Source organism: Volvox carteri, assembly GCF_000143455.1.
Source record: "Volvox carteri f. nagariensis unplaced genomic scaffold VOLCAscaffold_34, whole genome shotgun sequence".
Classification (NCBI taxonomy): domain Eukaryota; kingdom Viridiplantae; phylum Chlorophyta; class Chlorophyceae; order Chlamydomonadales; family Volvocaceae; genus Volvox; species Volvox carteri.
In genome coordinates this window covers 1,210,379-1,226,113 of record NW_003307577.1, presented here as the reverse complement: position 1 = coordinate 1,226,113, position 15,735 = coordinate 1,210,379, and the positions used below count along the sequence as shown (strand labels likewise).

Below are 15,735 nucleotides of genomic sequence, written 5' to 3'. Positions count from 1 at the left end.
GGCCCATCCACAGCTCCAGGTGGTTGGTCTTGGCAAATCTCTGCAAGGCACGGATTCCGGATTCATCGAGCAGTACCAGGCAAAAGTTGATGTCGAGATGGCGGAGCGGCTGTACAAGGCGTGGGGCAGAATTCCGCGCTACGTACTGGAGAATGCCAAGGTAGGAAGGCTTGTGGATGTGTACGCGGCATGTGTATCGAACGATGGGTGATCTGCTGTCTGACACTGAGCGGAAAGAGTCGGTTGGACAAGAGTATGTTTGCCGCCAACCAATGTTTGCTGCTCCCATCTTGCTGGTCTGCGTCCTCCAGAACCCGTCAATGCAGCGGAAGCTGGACGACGCCCTGGGGTCCAGTGACCTACTCGCTGTGCTGCGCTCGGTGAAGCAGATCGAGGCCGCCCCTGAGGCGAGCCACAAACTACTGCACGTTCAGGTGATGCCACGCTGGTTACTTGCCCCCGCGGTCGTCCTTGTTTGACCCCCATAGCACGCTCACGCCCGCCACCTGATGTGCGGGTGGACAACGCATGTGAGAAGACCGAGGTGGTGTTTGGCTCGGACGAGATCATCAACCGTGTGACTGAGAAGCTTCAGGCAAGATTCATGCATGCATGCTAGTATCGATAATCAGCTGCGCATAGCATGGAGCCCTTGGTAATCTTGTTATTATGCTCGTAGGCGAACGGCATGGTGGGTCTGCGGCAATTCCTGACCTGGTCCGCGGGCGAGCCGACGGCAGCCAGCCTGCGGGGCCTGCTTTTCCAGGCTTACGCGTTTCAGGTGCTCGCACGCGGGGGCACGTTCCGGGTCAGGGACCTGACTGCTTCCGCAATTGGTGGCGGCATGCCGCATGAGGCGGTGCTGCCGCAGCTGTCGCGCCTAGATGTGCAAGACCTTTCAGCAGCAAAGGCTGGCTGCCTGGTCATTCCGGCACGGAAGAACTTCCCGGCCATCGACTGCATGGTGGTGCTGGCAGCCCACGGAGGCGTCTTGACACCTTCCAAGCGGCTGCTGATGATCCAGCTTACCATGGCGGCTTCGCATTCGGTAAAGGAAAATGCGCTGGCGGCGCAACTGAAGCTGCTGCCGCTGACAATACGACGTCTGAAGGCGGTGCTGCTCTTCACCATGCCGCCTGACGTGTTCGACCGCATTGGCACTCAGAAGACATCGGGCACGGGGCCTCTGAGCGACATGCCGCAGTATGCGCTGGAGGTGCCCATCAGCGGCTTCAGTGAGAGCACTAACATGAGCAACGCCAGCAGCGGCGTGAACACCAGCAGCACCAGCAGCATGCAGGACAGCCGCCGCAGCGGCCACGTTTCACGTGAGCGCCGCAGCGGCGATGTGAACAGCAGTGTGGTGCTCGTGCGCCCGCACCTCAGTAGCTGCCTGCCAACGAGGCTGGGGTGACGAAGCCTGCCGCTGGGTGACGTAACGCGCCAAGCCGTCCACGGCGCCATCGTCCCCACGCGGTCACTGGGGGCCTGGTGATTGCGTTTAGGGGGCCTTTTTAGTTATTGCATACAAGGCATGAGCGAGGTCCATGCTAAGACAGCGTGGAGTTAGGTGCGTTGCAGGGAGGGTCCGGGGGGGACACCCCGACGAGGGGGGTGCAGCGAGGGCCGAGCCGCCTCCGCTGCAAAAAGGGCATTTCGATGGAAGGTGTGGATAGCCAGGGGAGAGGGGGGTAGTTGATTCCAGAAACCAAAAGCCAATCGACCATCGCGAAACCCAGCACCCATAGAGGGAGGAGGAGAGGGATATACTCTTGTTCTTGGTGATAATCTTCAGGGAGAGGGAGGATGCACCAGGGGAGGTGAAGGCCAGGGGAGGTTATGGTGAAGGAAGGTGAATTTGTTTTTCGTCAATGTCTTCTCTTCGGCTAGGCGGGGGCATATGGATTAAAAGGGTCTTTACTTGGTTGGTAGGTTGTGAAGGGCACGGACGTGTGTTTTCTAGGGTTTGGTTGCGCGTGTGTGTACGAGTTGTTGTGCAGATCATCATTACAGAGAAGGAACTGCGGGGCTGTGACAGCAGGGGGATGGAGAGGTAGAAATAACCACTGGTTTTGGGCGTAGGAGTTGACTAGGCCTTCTTGGCCCGGCACTTCAGCTGCCGGGCCTGCATGATGTATGTGTAGGCCCTGGGCGGCACACACTTACTCGACTAACGAGGGGGCCATCCCCATCCGTGGAACCTGGGTCGCTGATGCAAGCAAGGAAACAGGTGTGCGGCCTCACGAGTGTAAACCGCCCCGCCATGGCTTTGCTTTGTCCGGATTGCATGAGAGAGTTACATGCGCATGGCTCAGCCACACTTGCCTGCTAGCTGTGTTCTGCACTGCACATGCAACTAGCGCATATTGCACCCACGGATCTCCTGTTGGTTCGGTCCGCTCACTCTCAGCCCGCTTTGCCAGCACCTAAAATGCCACCTGACGCGCCTCTCGCAGCAAGCAGCCAGCCACACCAGCCAGCCACCACACCTCACACTCATTCGTGCCTTCCTGCAAGCACAGCGCAACCCAATCACGTCCGTGTTCTTCAAGTGCACCCAGCCACCGCGTGCTGGCAGCACCGCCGGCACGCGACCTTCTCTTCTCAACCGCCAACGGGATATCAGGCCGACCGCAGCCCGCTGTCTCAGCTTCAGATTCAGCGAGCCTTGCTTTTAGCCCAGCGGTGCCCTACCTAATCGCACAGGCGCAATCCTTGCGACAAATGCTGCCGAACGCAGCTGCTAGGGTGCGGCACTAGACGGCTGCCAGACCGCTGCAGCTGCGTCTTTATGAGCTGTGACCATTCCACTGTCCTGATGGTGAAGACGTGAACAGGGGAACCCCTGAACGCTATCGAATATGCATTCACACCATGTATTCATCTCAAGTTCATGCGGGCATCAAAGCCCATGCCTCAAAACATGCGAAAAAACACGGCACGAACCGTGGCACCCGCTCACGCACACGCACTCACTCCCTGTATCGATTCGCTGTGGAGGACAAGCGGCACCGCCCGCCAGAGATGCAGTTGGTGCAGGAGGTGACAGACAGGATGGCGGGTGGGGTGAAGTGACAGGCAGAGGCCGCGCAGGAGCAGCACCAGGTGCGGCGCGTTGCTCGCGCTCTTGCGGCCACTCAGCAGCAGGCCACGCACGCAATTGAAGCATAAGAGCTACCCGCCGCGCCGGCGCCCGCGAAGAAGCCTGCGGGGGGCAAGCGTGGCGGCAACAGGAAGGGCAAGCGTGAGCAGGTGCGTGGCGAAACACACTTCGAGGTATCACACTTCGAGGCGACCAACAAGTACGTTGGTGGCAAGCTACAGTTTTAGTAATATTTTATTAACATATAAGGGTTCCCTAAAGCGGAATGGCTGCCTGCGAAGCAGCTGCAGGAGGACCTGAGCCCCGACGCCTATCGTGCGCTGCACAAGGCGATGAAAGTAACCTGATGCATCCCGTTTTATACATGTAGCAAAATATACTGATTTCACTGTAATCTTTACATTGTCGCAGCTGGAGTCGACTCCGTGAGTATAGCCCCGATTTTCCCCAAGTTTTCCCCGAGTTTCCCCCGAGTTTTCCCCGAGTTTTCCCTGAGTTTCCCGAGCCGCCCCTGCGGCCTGCGCCCTGCCCGCGCGTGCCCACCAGCGACTATCATGCACTCCAGCGAGTCCCACCCGCGCTGCAGCCCAACTGTCAAGCGTGTGGAACCGTGTGCGCTCGGAGGCAGCTTATGGAAACCGGGCCAGCCCCATGTGTCTCTCTGAGTTTACACGCAGCCCACACACGCAGCTTCCCAGACGGCATGCGCACGACTATGCACTCCCACTCGCGCGTCGCGCCAACCACCACACCCGCCGTGCTCAACCGTGCTCAGACGCAGCTTCCCAGACGCGTGCACGCTCGACTGCCAGCTCCCACTCGCGCGCCTGTCGACTAGCACCAACTGCCCGTGTGCGTCACTACAGTCAGGTAGCTTCCGAGTCGGGCCGCCGTGCAACTACCTGCTCATACTCGCGCAGCTGCCGACTACCACGCTACCCCCTGTGCGGCTGAGGGGGTTTGGGGTGCCGTACACGAGTTAGTTGGGGGTTAGTCGGAACTGTCCTAGAACATACATTATACTATTTTTCGCAGGGGCCTGGGGGTGTGCTGCCAGTTGGCGCGGCGGGCTACTGGGAACGGGTAGTTGCGCAGGCGGCCGGCTGGGAGCACGGTTACATATTCAAGGGCGGTGTTTTAAATGGCGGCGCTGCGAAGCTGCCTGTTGGCGCGGCGCATGATTGGGAGCCGGTAGTTGTGTGTGGTGGCATCTGAGAAGCTGCGTGTGGTACTTTCGTAAGACTTAGATGAGGTGCATGGGGCTGGCTCTCTTTCCATAGGTGCATCAGGGTTGCACACGCGTCCACACGGACTGCACTGAAACTGGCGCGGCGGTGCGGCGCCAGCCGCCCCCGCCGCGCAACTCAACAGAAATGCAGTCGAAATCCAATTGAAATTCAACCGAGCGAAACCCAACCGAAATACGGGCGAAATGGGGAACCCCGGGTCACTTTCTAACGGCCTTCCGCAGCACCTGCTCGCGCTTGTTCCTCCTGCTGCCGCGTTTGCACACAGGCTTCTTTGCAGGCGCAGCTGGTGGTGCCTCTTGAGTTACAATAGCGCGTGTAGCCTGCTGCTGAGTTGTGGCAAAAGCGCACGCAACGCGCCGCACCTACCTGGTACTGCTCCTGTGCTGCCTCTGCCTGGCGCTTCACCCCGCCAGCATTTCCGACGGGCGGTACAGGCGTCGCTTGCCCTCCACGGTGAACCTATAACCCTCCTGTCGAGTCATGGTGTAGATCTGCTGCGAGTTCCTGTAGCTCTTCGTAGCGAAGCGAAGGAGAATCAAAGGGAAGGGCCGATGCGGGGGCGTGTGTCTGTCAGACACAGACACAGATTTACAACTGGACCCTTGGGGTCTGGATACCCTCACCGCCACCAGGCAGGCACGCCACCAACGCAGCACAAGACCACCCAGCTCAGCCACCGGTACCACAACGGCTAGAACGAAAGACGTGACAGGGAAGGGGTGCGGGTTGCAAGAGATGAAAACGAAGTCCGAACGCATTGTGACACAAACAGCCAGACAGATCATAACCCACCACGCCAGGACTACAGAAAACGTGAGCGGTATGTCCAAGCCGAAGTACCATACAGTCACGACGAAACCACCCTGTCAGGCCCATACACGTGGTGGCGCTACCAGTGGTGACTACAAGACCGACGTAGAACGAAATACCGATGAGTCGTGCGTGGATGAGGATTTTGATGATGATGAGGAGGACGAGAAAGAGGAGCAGAAGGGATGGGCGGCCGCGGCGGCCAAGGCGCTTGGCTTTCGCTGAGTGTGCCGTGTCCCCGAGTGTAATGGTTCACGAGAAAATAACGAAAATAACGAAAATAACGATTTACAGGGCAAAAAAATGCATAGCGTCACTTTCTACAGCGTTTCAGCCAAGGACAGTGCCCCCGTAAAGGTTTTGGGGGGGTTACGGGGGCCCCCGTAAGGTTTTCGGCCGGTACAGGAGCCTGGTACGGGGGCCCCTCCGTAAGGAAAATTAGGGAGGTACGGGGGAGCCCGCAAGTTTCAGGAAGGTCAGTGTCGAACCCTGGCTACCACAGTGTGCTTTCACCAGAGTACTCTGGCGAAAGCCTGACACCCACCCACGCCTTCATCGCCTTCCGGTCTAGGAGCAGCACATTAATACCACAGTCATTACCCCGTATAGGGACGCTTCGGCTCCTATGGATTCTAGCAGCGCTGCTAGCCTGGCTATCTAGCGCACAGCTCAGCTCGGACACACCTTCAGCGACCAGCCACCTTCAGCCCTGCCAGCACGTTACGTAGAAGCTTTCCATCTACCAGCACTGCAAGCTATCTCCACCTTGTGCGCTGGTTCGCGTTTGTATTAGATGTGTCGCACATCAAAAATTTATGTATGAGACTATTGCGCGCCGACTGGGTCCCCTGGTGGTCTAGCTGGTCCCCCGTCCTGCATGAGGTGGTGCGAACTGTGCGTTCTGAGAGGAATGAACACATGAGGTGTGCTGGGATGCCGATGCGTGGGAGCCGAGGCAAAATATAAGAAACGTGGGCCATTTCACCTTTGCCAAAGTAGTCGCCCCAGACGCAGATCCCTGAACATGCATGGGGCCTCGGGCGTACTGCTGCCGGTTAAACAGTACTGGCGGCGCACGTCATGCCTCTCTCATGTCTCTCTCATGTCTCTCGGCCCCTTTGGCTGCCCCCCACAGACTCTTCTTCCATCGTCCGCTGAACCACTTTGCTGAAACAGCAAAAGTTTGGCACTTCAGTTCCTCTTTAGGACACCGTATTCGTAGTTACAAAGTTGCTCGTTGCACTTCAAGACTTCTCGGCAGATTTCGCAGCCATGGGCAGAACAAAGAAGGCAGCTGAAACTAAAGCCAGTAAGCAGCAGACCGCTAAGAAAAAGGATGACAAGTATCAGCAGATATCACGCAGCACTGCATCCCCGGGGGTTCACAAAGACATTTCCAACCCCCAGCACCCCAGCGGCAAGCCGCTCTCCGCCGACCGTCTTCAGTCAGCGGCGTGTGCCCTCACCAAGTCCGGCATCAGCCTCTCCTGTGGGTGCGGCACACAGGTGAGGCTCTGGGCGGTGAGGTTCGCGTGTCACCACCTCGCCGTCGCTGACGACGCCCCCAGGTCCAGAGCTTTGGCCACCGCTGCCGTGGCCGACGTCATCGCTGACCCACGGCGCCGCCAACGTTGTCGCCGCCCACAGGGCCATGGTCGGCGGCGCTCGCAGGCACTGAACGCGCCAGGCACTGGCGGTGGTGACAGAGACGCCGCAGCGGTGGTGGAGTGCGCCGCCGCAGCCGCCCCCGCTTGCCCACGTTCGAAAGCTGAAGCCACCAGCGCTGCCGCTGTGGTGCCTGCAGGCGCTGCTGTGCGCACCACCGCCGCCACGCTGGCGGTTGTAGTGAGTGCCTCTGGTTGCGGTTTGGGCCGAGGGCCCGTGTCCATTGGCGCCAGGAAGCCCGAGCTAGGAGCCCGGGTATGCTGCTCGTGGTGGCCGGCGCTGTGCACTGCGTCGGCCCGGTGCCTGCACCCACGCTAGGTGATGTGGGGGCCGGCTCCCCGGGCGCAGGCTGCTGTGGATGCTTCCCTCGGCAAACGCACGCTCACAAGTCGTTGTCGAGGACGGTGAACAGGTTCACCTGCCGCCTGCCAGGCCCAGAACCAGACTTCTTGGCGCCACTCCCAGCTGGCGTGGCCTTGCTGGCCGCTGGTCGGCTGCCTGCCGACGTTGGTGCTGCACCCTGCCGGCCCCCACCGCCTGCACCCGGCCGCCCGCCGCCACCTGCGCCTGGCCGCCCGCCGCCCACGCTAGCAGCAGCAGGCTGGCCCTCCCCGCCACCCTGCTGCAGCGCCGCCTGCTTCTTGCGCCAGCGCCGCTCTGCCGGCGTCAGCTTCTTGGCGGCCGTGAGCACCGGCAAGTCCTTCACATTGCCCACGATGACACAGTCCGCGCTGTCCGCATGTCGCTGCCGCCACCACTCCACCACGTGCTTCTGGTGCCGCTCGCCCAAGCCCACGAACCACACGCACTGGAAGCTGCCGGCCGCCACCTGGAAGGCGGCAGCAGCTGCGGCTGCCTCTTGCTCCGACAGACGGTGCACAGGCTCGGCTGCTGCAGCACTGGACACGCTCGCAGCGGACGGAGTTTCCGGCTGTGCGCCAGCAGGCGACAGCCCCGTCTCTGTGCTCCACTCCACCGCATCTGTCAAGCCCCCGTCCGCTGAGCCCACACCCGCACCCGCACATGCACGAGAAGCTGCGTCGTCGCCTGGCACACTGTCGCCTTGCGTGGCCGCAGCGGTGGCGGGCTCCTGCCCGGGCGCGCGTGCGGTGCGCACGTCAGCGCGGTCAGGCGCCAGGAAGATGTAGGGCTCGTGCTTTGGTCCCACGAACACGGGGGGCGGTAGGCCCGGCGTGCAGCCGTTGTTCAGCCATTCCAGGTAAAAGGCCTTTCGCGACACATACTGTGCAGGACAGGGGGGATGGCGGACGGGTGAGCGTGGAAAGCAATAGCGACTGTGAGAGTAAGGGCCATCCGGTCTGTCGTCAACACCCCACCACCCCATGTGGCCCCGTGGCCCGCCTCCCGCGCACCTGCGGCACGAGGATGAAAAAGGGCCTCCCGCTGGCGATGGCGAATTCAAAGGTGGCCTCGATGTGGTCGCCGGAGAAGGGCGGGTTGGTGACGAGGACGTCGAACTCGGGCGTGCGCTTGGTGTCCCGCATCTGGCGTGACGCGCCACACCGTGACGGCGGCAAGAGACAGCATGCGAGTGCGTCAGCGGAGGTGGACTGAAGGCCATGCGGCGTGTCAACACTGCTACCGCCACCACGGATATGTTTGCCGCAGTCCGTGTCGCACCATCCCGCCATCCCGCCGTCTCTCCGCACCCTTGCCCGCCCGTGGTCCCCCTATGGTGCGCGTGACAACTTGCTCTGGTGCCCTTTTCGTGGACTCCTGTAATCTTTTCTGAGCATTCTTGCTGCCACCCTTGGTCTGGTCTCCTATGTTTCTACAACCCCCCTCTCTAAACTGAGCGCACGGCTCACCGCGTAAAAGTCCTCGTTCCTGTTGTGCACGCTCTCAAAGCCCAGGCTGGCCATGTGTGCCAGCATGCGGCCCTCGCAGAAGAAGGGGTCGTAGATCCGCAGCGCCGCCTTGGTGGTCCCCAGCCGGCTGCACGCGTCCAGGAGACGGGGAACGGTTTAGGCGGGGGGGGGGCCGTCCAGACCGGGGGACGCCAGCCACCACTGACCCGTAAGGTGGTCCAAATCAGCCCATCAGGGATGCAATGGTGAAGGGGCAGCGATTGCGCATTGCCGCACGCTGAGCATGGCACAACAACTCAAGCACCTACGTGGCGAGTCGCGCCAGCAACGGTTCTATGTGCTCGTAGGCCTGTAAAGGTGTTTCTGCGTGGTCACCAGGCTCTGTAGCGAAGCCGTGCACCACGGAGGCGCATGCCTGCCGATGGGCAAGGCTCAGTCCACCAAGTTGCTGCTCCACGCCAATGGCAGGGCCTGACTGGTCTGCGTCTTCACTATCGCACATTTCCCCGCTGGCCCCGCTCTGGGCCTCACGGACGACCCGATAACGTCCCAGATCAGCAACTCAATGCGGAGTTTGAGTGAATGGAACTGGGTATGTGCCCGAAATGCATTCACATTGCGTGACCGAAATGTATTTCAGGCGTGACCGCTTTGCAACTTTCCAAGCTTGCAACTTGCTCAAAATACCGTAGTGCTACTTATAGTTCGTGATCGCTTTGTTCGGGGAGGGGTCAAAAAACTTTCTGAAATTTGTACGTGCTCTTTGAATTTCGGGGAAGGCCGGACCAGTTTTTGCGGGCATGATACAAATTTCGGGGCCCCTTCCAAAGTTTCGGGGCTTTTCAAACTGCAGCTTCCAGTCAGTCTCCCTGAAAGGGATTGGACTCCGGTTCTCGTTGGGATGTCACGTTAATTACAAAGAGGGCCGAGCGACTTAAGCCTGCTACTAATCCACAGGATGCAATAACGATGACATAACAATCTAAACAACAACAACAACGACTTAAATAGTTATCCAAAGCCTAGGCGTCTCCGAAATGTCGTACATTATCCCTAATCCAAACGCGTGTCCACGAGTCAAGTTAACGACTTAACGAGGGGGGTCCTTGTGAAGCAGCTGCCCGCGTTTCCAAAGGCTGTAAGTTGGATGATCGTAAGGTGTGCAAGGACATGTGCTAGGAACGGAATGGGGCCAGGCTGGCGAGGCGAGTGCAGCAGGAGAATGGATTGTGAGGCTTGCATACGTGGCTTACATGGCGATTGGCGCACGGCAAACTGCAAGTACATTGCAAGATGTCGTTGCGGGCGCAAGTTTGCTAGAAGCACAGGAACCACAACCAGAAGAAGAAGAACAGCAGCACAGCAACAGCGCGCGCACAGGACACGTCGCGTCGTGTCTGTGCAATGAAGGAGGAACAAAGGAGTAGTCCTAGAGTGGCGATCCTTGTTGCGCGCGGATGTCCATGCCACGACAGGCAACATGATGGGTGCTTTGCACGCTGCCAATTTGCTTCCGAGCACTCGAAGAGCGGACATACAAAGCAGCGCAACGGGCCCCCCCGCTATCCCTCAAACCTCACGCAATAGTCCATACCAAGCGCTGCCGTCCGTAAGGGCAGCAGCTGCCGTTCACACACGGGTTAAGGTCGGACATGTATGCACCGTGAACGAAGGCCTAAGGGCGATCGTGCCCAAATGAAACAGCACTGGCGCGAGTTTGCAGCAGGAGTGGCAAGCGTGCTGTGTGGCAGGGTGCGGCGCGGCAAGGCGGCAACTAGCAACGGAAGATGAGGCGCATACTTGAAAGACAGCGGCCGTCTCGGCACCCCGGATGGCGTGGAGCGAGCGCGGCCTCCGCCTGTTGGCGACGCCGCTGCTAGTTGCGCCCACAGGTCGGCGATGTGGACGGGCGGCTTGGCTGACGCGCCGGCCGAAGAGCCCGACGGCCCGCTCGGCGAAGGCGCGCCGTAAGCGCCCAAGTCGGTGGGCGGAAGGGACTGTTGCGGGAGTTGGGATGGGCGAGCCAGTTTGGGAGGCATGTTGATCGTGGTTACCAAAGTAGAAGTGGGGTCAGCGAAGCGAGAGGCTGGCTGGCTGCCGACCGCGAAAGCGAGTTTGGTATATAAGCTTAAAAATGGAAAGAGGTGAATGTATGGAATGGAAGGCGACACAGGCCTGCATTTATACAAGTCGCGGCACCGTACGAACCGGACGCTTCAAGGGGGCTGGGTGAATCGGAAGGGCGCCGGAGGAGTCGGTACGTCTTCGCATGGTGAGCATGGGCGTCGGCAGCTGCGGTAACGGGTGGGGCGCTGTGACAAGCGGAATGCGGCAATGAAAAAAGCGCCATGGAAATGGCAGGCGGACAAGCGGAAATGTGAAAGCGGCGTGTTGCTCCCAGCACATCGAAAAGCTGTTGCATTCCAGGTGCGGCGTGCAGCTCGCCCGCTCGTCGGTGAACGCGAGCTCGGACAGGAATGGGGTGTAAAGTATGGAATGAATCAAGGTGCGCTAGGAGGTGAGGAGACGGGACTGGTTCATGGTGCTGACGGCGCTGCGCAAGTGCATGGGCGTGAATAAACTTTCGGAAATGGGCTATGTTACGAAGCGCGATAGATGCTCGCGGCCGGCGAAGAATCCCCGGCCGGCCAGCCAAGACGCAATCGTTCAGTTTTTAGCGTCGTGTTGCTCCCAGCACAGCGAAAAGCTGTTGCATTCCAGGAGCGGCGTGCAGCTCGCCCGCTCAGATGTGAACGAGAGGTCGGACAGGATTGGGGTGTAAAGTATGGAACGAATCAAAGTGCGCTAGGTGGTGAGGAGACGGGGCTGGGGACATGGTGCTGACGGCGCTGCGCAAGTGCATGGACGTGAATAATCTGTCGGAAAGGGGCTATGTTATGATGCGCGAATGTGATGCTCGCGGCCGGCGAAAACGCCCGGGCCGGCCAGCCAAGACGGAATCGTTCATATTCATGGAAATGCACGTCAACACCAGCCGGACGAAAGATGCAGGATGTCGGCTAGTACGCGCAATATCCATATCGTAATTGCAAACCGCACAATAAATGTGAAATGCGTAAAACGTCAGGAGCCGCGATGCAGTGATTCGCGCAGTAATTCGGGGCGGGCACATGAAAGGGTGGCGCATGCGTGCAGCGGATCGAAGGACTGGCGAGGAGCAGGATGTCACGAAATGTGTCCATAGCGACGGGTGTGCGGCCGGTTGTCGCGGTCCATACGAAAGAGTAAAAAAGCGGCAAACGGCTGTGCGCCCGCTGGCAGAAAGACGAACAGACCCAGCGAGCTGCGGGCGACACTGGGAAACGTACGCCGCGCGCAGGCCGGGGTGGTAGCTGAAAAGCCAGGACAGCCGACACGCTGACAGACATGACTTACGTACTGAAAAGAGGCGGACTAATGCGGGCTAGTTTAGACGACAGGTCGTGCGCCAGTACCACGGCCATGACCCAAGCTATGCCACTCCCTGTTTCTTGCCTTACCTCGTAAACGCAGACCGACACCCCTTGACCAGAAGTGCGCCACATTTTCATCTGCTGGCGCACATGCATGCTTTGTGGACTGGTGTAATGCGACCAACTTCAATTTGTGCTCGGCAAGCGCGCCACTGCGTACCGGATATGTTCGCGATGTTGCAGAGACGCTGCACCTCGGCTTCCGTGCGCAATGCGTAAGATGTTTGACCCCGCCGACCAAAACTGCACGTGCCCAACTGAAGAAAGTTACGGTGGTTGTCCAGCAGCTTCTGAGCCTGCTGCTTGCTGAGGTCCTTCCGGAGCTGCTGCAACACGGCTAACGCAGGAGCGGCCATATGCACTGAAGAAACCTGCTCCAAGTTTTCTGCGGCGTCCATTTCAGTTACACAGCTGTGACCGATTTTCCAGTTCTTATGTTTAATTTTGTGTATGCTATCTTTAATTTGCGACAGTTTGTATTTTGACTTCAGACGAAAAAAGATGCTGTTTGCGTATGTAAGCAGGCGCCACGTCTTTTCGAAAAGTGCCGCTTCGCCAGGCGCTTCATCTTCCGCGGCCATTCCATGAGCGCGTGTTGATACCAAGTTATATGCTTTCAGTTACGTCAAGACAGCCATACATTCCTACGGTCCTGCTTGCCGCGTGCAACTGTGGCCAACATGCTGCCGCACAAGCGCGCTGACACACCACGACTTTTCGCCAAGAAAATTTACATACACTTGTACAGGCGCATTTTTCGAAACGCACGTGCGCATCCGCGAGGCAAAATTCGCTCCTGGCTTTGGGGACGAAGTACGGAGGGTCTATTCGGCAGAGTACGACCGGACACATTTGTGCGAGGGGCTGCTTAAATAGGGGGGTCCTTGTGAAGCAGCTGGCCGCGTTTCCAAAGCACGTATGGTGTTGGATTGTAAGGTGCCCAAGTACGTTTGCGAGGAAGAGAATGTGGCCAGGTTGGAGAGGAAAGTGCAGTGGCATATTGGAATGTGGGATTAGCGTAAGCGAGTTACAGGGCGTTTTATTGCACGGGCGAGTTTACGTGCAAATCTTTCACCGTAGCATCAGTCCTCAGTTCACTTCTTGGAACGAACATCAGCATAGGTGCAAGCCCTCTCGCTTGGGGGGATATGCAAACAAACATCCTGATAGGGGTAAACTCGCACGCTACCGAGCATTCAACCGAGCACATGCATGCTTAGTTGAATGGTGAGATGCGACCCCCCCTTCATTTCGTGCTCGGCAAGCCTGCCACCGCGTACCGGATATGTTGGCGATGTTACAGAACGCTGGACCTTGGTTTCTGTGCGCAATGCGTACGATGCTCGACCCCGCCGACCAAAACTACACGTGCCCAACTGAAGACATTCCCGGTGGTTGTGCAGCAGCTCTCGAGGCTGTTGCTGGCTGAAATCCATCCTGAGCTGTTGCAACACGGCTAACGCGGGCACGTCCCTATGCACAGCAAATAGCTGTTCCAAGCCAACAGCGGCGTCCATGTCACCGACAAGGCTCTAAACGTCTTATCTGTTCTTATGTTTAATGAAGTTTATGTATGTTATACTTTGCGCAACTTTGTAATTTGACTTTACTCTGAACAAGGTGCTGCATACAACTGCCTCTTCGCCAGCGCTTCATCTTCCGCGGCAGTTTCACGAGCCCAGAGCTGCAAGCTACGACGTTGGCTTTCGGTGCTTTTATTTACTGCAAAGCATCCACGCAATAGTCCAGCGTGCGGCTATGGCCAACATGCTCACCTGCGCAACGCGCTGGCGCACCTGGTCCTCATCCGCCAAGAAATTTTATATACATTTGTACAGGCGCATTTTTCGAAACGCACGTGCGCATCCGCGAGGATGCGATTGTTACAGTGGACCCCGAACGGGTCGAGTGCAGCGCCCATAGGAACGCCTCCCGCACAACACTGTGGGCCTTATTCAAAAAGAACTCGGCCAGGCCGTACTAACTTCACTGGACACACGGCCTCAGTTAGTACGCTTAAACAAAAAATTGAGGCTCCGACGTGCGCCCTCAAACTTCGTCATTGTATATCGGTAAACGGCAAGCAACCATGTCTGCGTCATTGACATATAAGAAAGGGTGATTGTGAGGTACATGATCCCAATGTTTTGGCAAGTAATCCCGTGCCGCAAAAGCAGTTAAACGGGCCCAAAAGTCAGAGATAACCTCGTATGTAATGCGGTTAAGCGATGGCGTTGATATAGGCATGATGGTCTGGAGACCTTCCTTAAACAACAAACGGCGACCGAGATTGAGTGAGCTGATGGCCGCGAGGCATACAACCTCCCATACACACGAACAAATCCAGGTTGGTGGAATGCCCAACCACAGGTTAGCCCGGTTGAAAAGGTCAGGGAACTCAAGTTCGTTTTGCAGAGCTTCACGAAGAGCCAACGCGACAGTACAATCCCAGAAATGATGCCGACGATCCCCACAAAGCATGCGTACACCACAGGGGCACATAGCAGCCGGGATACCTCTTTGACGTTGCGCCCTATGCATAGGAAAGGCAGGGAAACCATCAAGAGCCAGCCTCCAAAAGGCTTCTTTATGCTCGTTATCCCACCGAAGTCTCCACATGCGCGACAAAGTACGACGGAATTCCAACAAAGTATTGGCCAAGTTCTCCGGCGATAAGACGATATCAACAGCATCCAAAATAAAATCTTCATGTTTGATATCAAGCGTTCGTAAAGAAGGTGCCATTAGTAAAGTCGTCGCAAATTTAACCGTTACTTGAGAGAAATGCAGTAACACTTGACCAAATCTCCATCCCAAGCTTTTGACAATTTTCTCCAGGCCTCTTGCGGAGGCGGTATTTCATGGTTTCTGTCATTAATAGCTACTATCGCCGCTATGGTCCATTGCGGGGGTAGGCGGTCGATAAGTTGCGATATACGCGTTATGGCAGTCGCCCCCGACTGACACGATGCCGGCAGGGGATGCCTCGGCGTAAGCCCTAATATGCCCCGTACCACGATAGTACGAAACAGATTCGTACAATGAAAGTGTTGCGCCTCAGTAAGGCCTTGTACACCAACCATGCGCACCAAATTCCACGTAGACGACATAGCTGTGTGGCATCGTACGGCCATACCTACGGTATCTAACCCACGCAAATTTCTAAGATCACCAAAATGTTCGTCCAACTGAGCGTCATTTAGCAAAGGGTTTCCCCAAAGAGGGATATGGTAACACCAAGGACCCGGAGCTAGATGTTGCGCATCCAGAAGGACAGGTTGTGGTAGGGAAGTCATAGCTGATAGAATTCGTGTTAATGCCGGACAATCATTCGGCACAGGCCTACCCAGGATAGTAGTGACACGGCCATCTCGTACATCTCCCCTAACGGCCAACAGACATAATGGGTGGGCTGCCGGGTGGATATGACGCAATATTGCCAGTAATACCCGAGTCCACATGGGGTTAGTTTCCAACATACCAGCCATACCAAGGATTGCACGACAGGACAAACAGGCAAATCGTGCACGCAGATGTTCGTGCAAAGGAATAAGACCGAAACCTCCAATGGCAGGAGGAAACGGCATGTATGCAACTCCCACACC

The 15,735-nt window shown here is 57.7% G+C and overlaps 4 protein-coding genes across 4 annotated transcripts in view; 1 reads left to right on the top strand and 3 right to left on the bottom strand.

Moving 5' to 3' along the window:
- The window catches only part of VOLCADRAFT_105840 (uncharacterized protein), a gene marked incomplete at both ends in the record, with an annotated part of 3,345 nt that extends 1,931 nt beyond the window's left edge, over window positions 1–1,414 (top strand). The window contains 3 exons of the mRNA XM_002953180.1: window positions 14–160; window positions 312–434; window positions 680–1,414. Coding sequence (XP_002953226.1) covers window positions 14–160; window positions 312–434; window positions 680–1,414 — 1,005 coding nt within the window. The remainder of the gene's footprint in view (window positions 1–13; window positions 161–311; window positions 435–679) is intronic.
- A 318-nt stretch (window positions 1,415–1,732) lies between these two features.
- VOLCADRAFT_105839 (uncharacterized protein) lies at window positions 1,733–9,311 on the bottom strand. The gene is made up of 12 exons (XM_002953113.1): window positions 8,966–9,311; window positions 8,658–8,784; window positions 8,202–8,333; window positions 7,215–8,071; window positions 6,984–7,131; window positions 6,782–6,853; window positions 6,630–6,650; window positions 4,977–5,216; window positions 4,578–4,679; window positions 2,977–3,205; window positions 2,167–2,201; window positions 1,733–2,125 (listed from the first exon to the last, which is right to left on the bottom strand). Exons 1-12 carry the CDS (start codon window positions 9,157–9,159, stop codon window positions 2,090–2,092), a joined length of 2,193 nt encoding a protein of 730 aa, XP_002953159.1. The 5' UTR covers window positions 9,160–9,311; the 3' UTR covers window positions 1,733–2,089.
- Window positions 9,312–9,895: 584 nt separating this feature from the next.
- Window positions 9,896–12,528, bottom strand: VOLCADRAFT_105838 (uncharacterized protein; the record flags this gene model as incomplete). The annotated part of the gene is made up of 6 exons (XM_002953112.1): window positions 9,896–10,054; window positions 10,320–10,397; window positions 10,458–10,654; window positions 10,866–10,949; window positions 12,158–12,208; window positions 12,291–12,528. The coding sequence occupies 6 exons, from the start codon at window positions 12,526–12,528 to the stop codon at window positions 9,974–9,976; spliced, it is 729 nt and encodes a 242-aa protein (XP_002953158.1). The 3' UTR covers window positions 9,896–9,973.
- Window positions 12,529–13,999: 1,471 nt separating this feature from the next.
- VOLCADRAFT_105837 (uncharacterized protein) overlaps window positions 14,000–15,735 on the bottom strand; it is a gene marked incomplete at its 5' end in the record, with an annotated part of 8,625 nt that continues 6,889 nt past the window's right edge. The window contains one exon of the mRNA XM_002953111.1: window positions 14,000–14,223. Within this exon, the coding sequence (XP_002953157.1) occupies window positions 14,134–14,223 (90 nt within the window). The 3' untranslated portion in view covers window positions 14,000–14,133. The remainder of the gene's footprint in view (window positions 14,224–15,735) is intronic.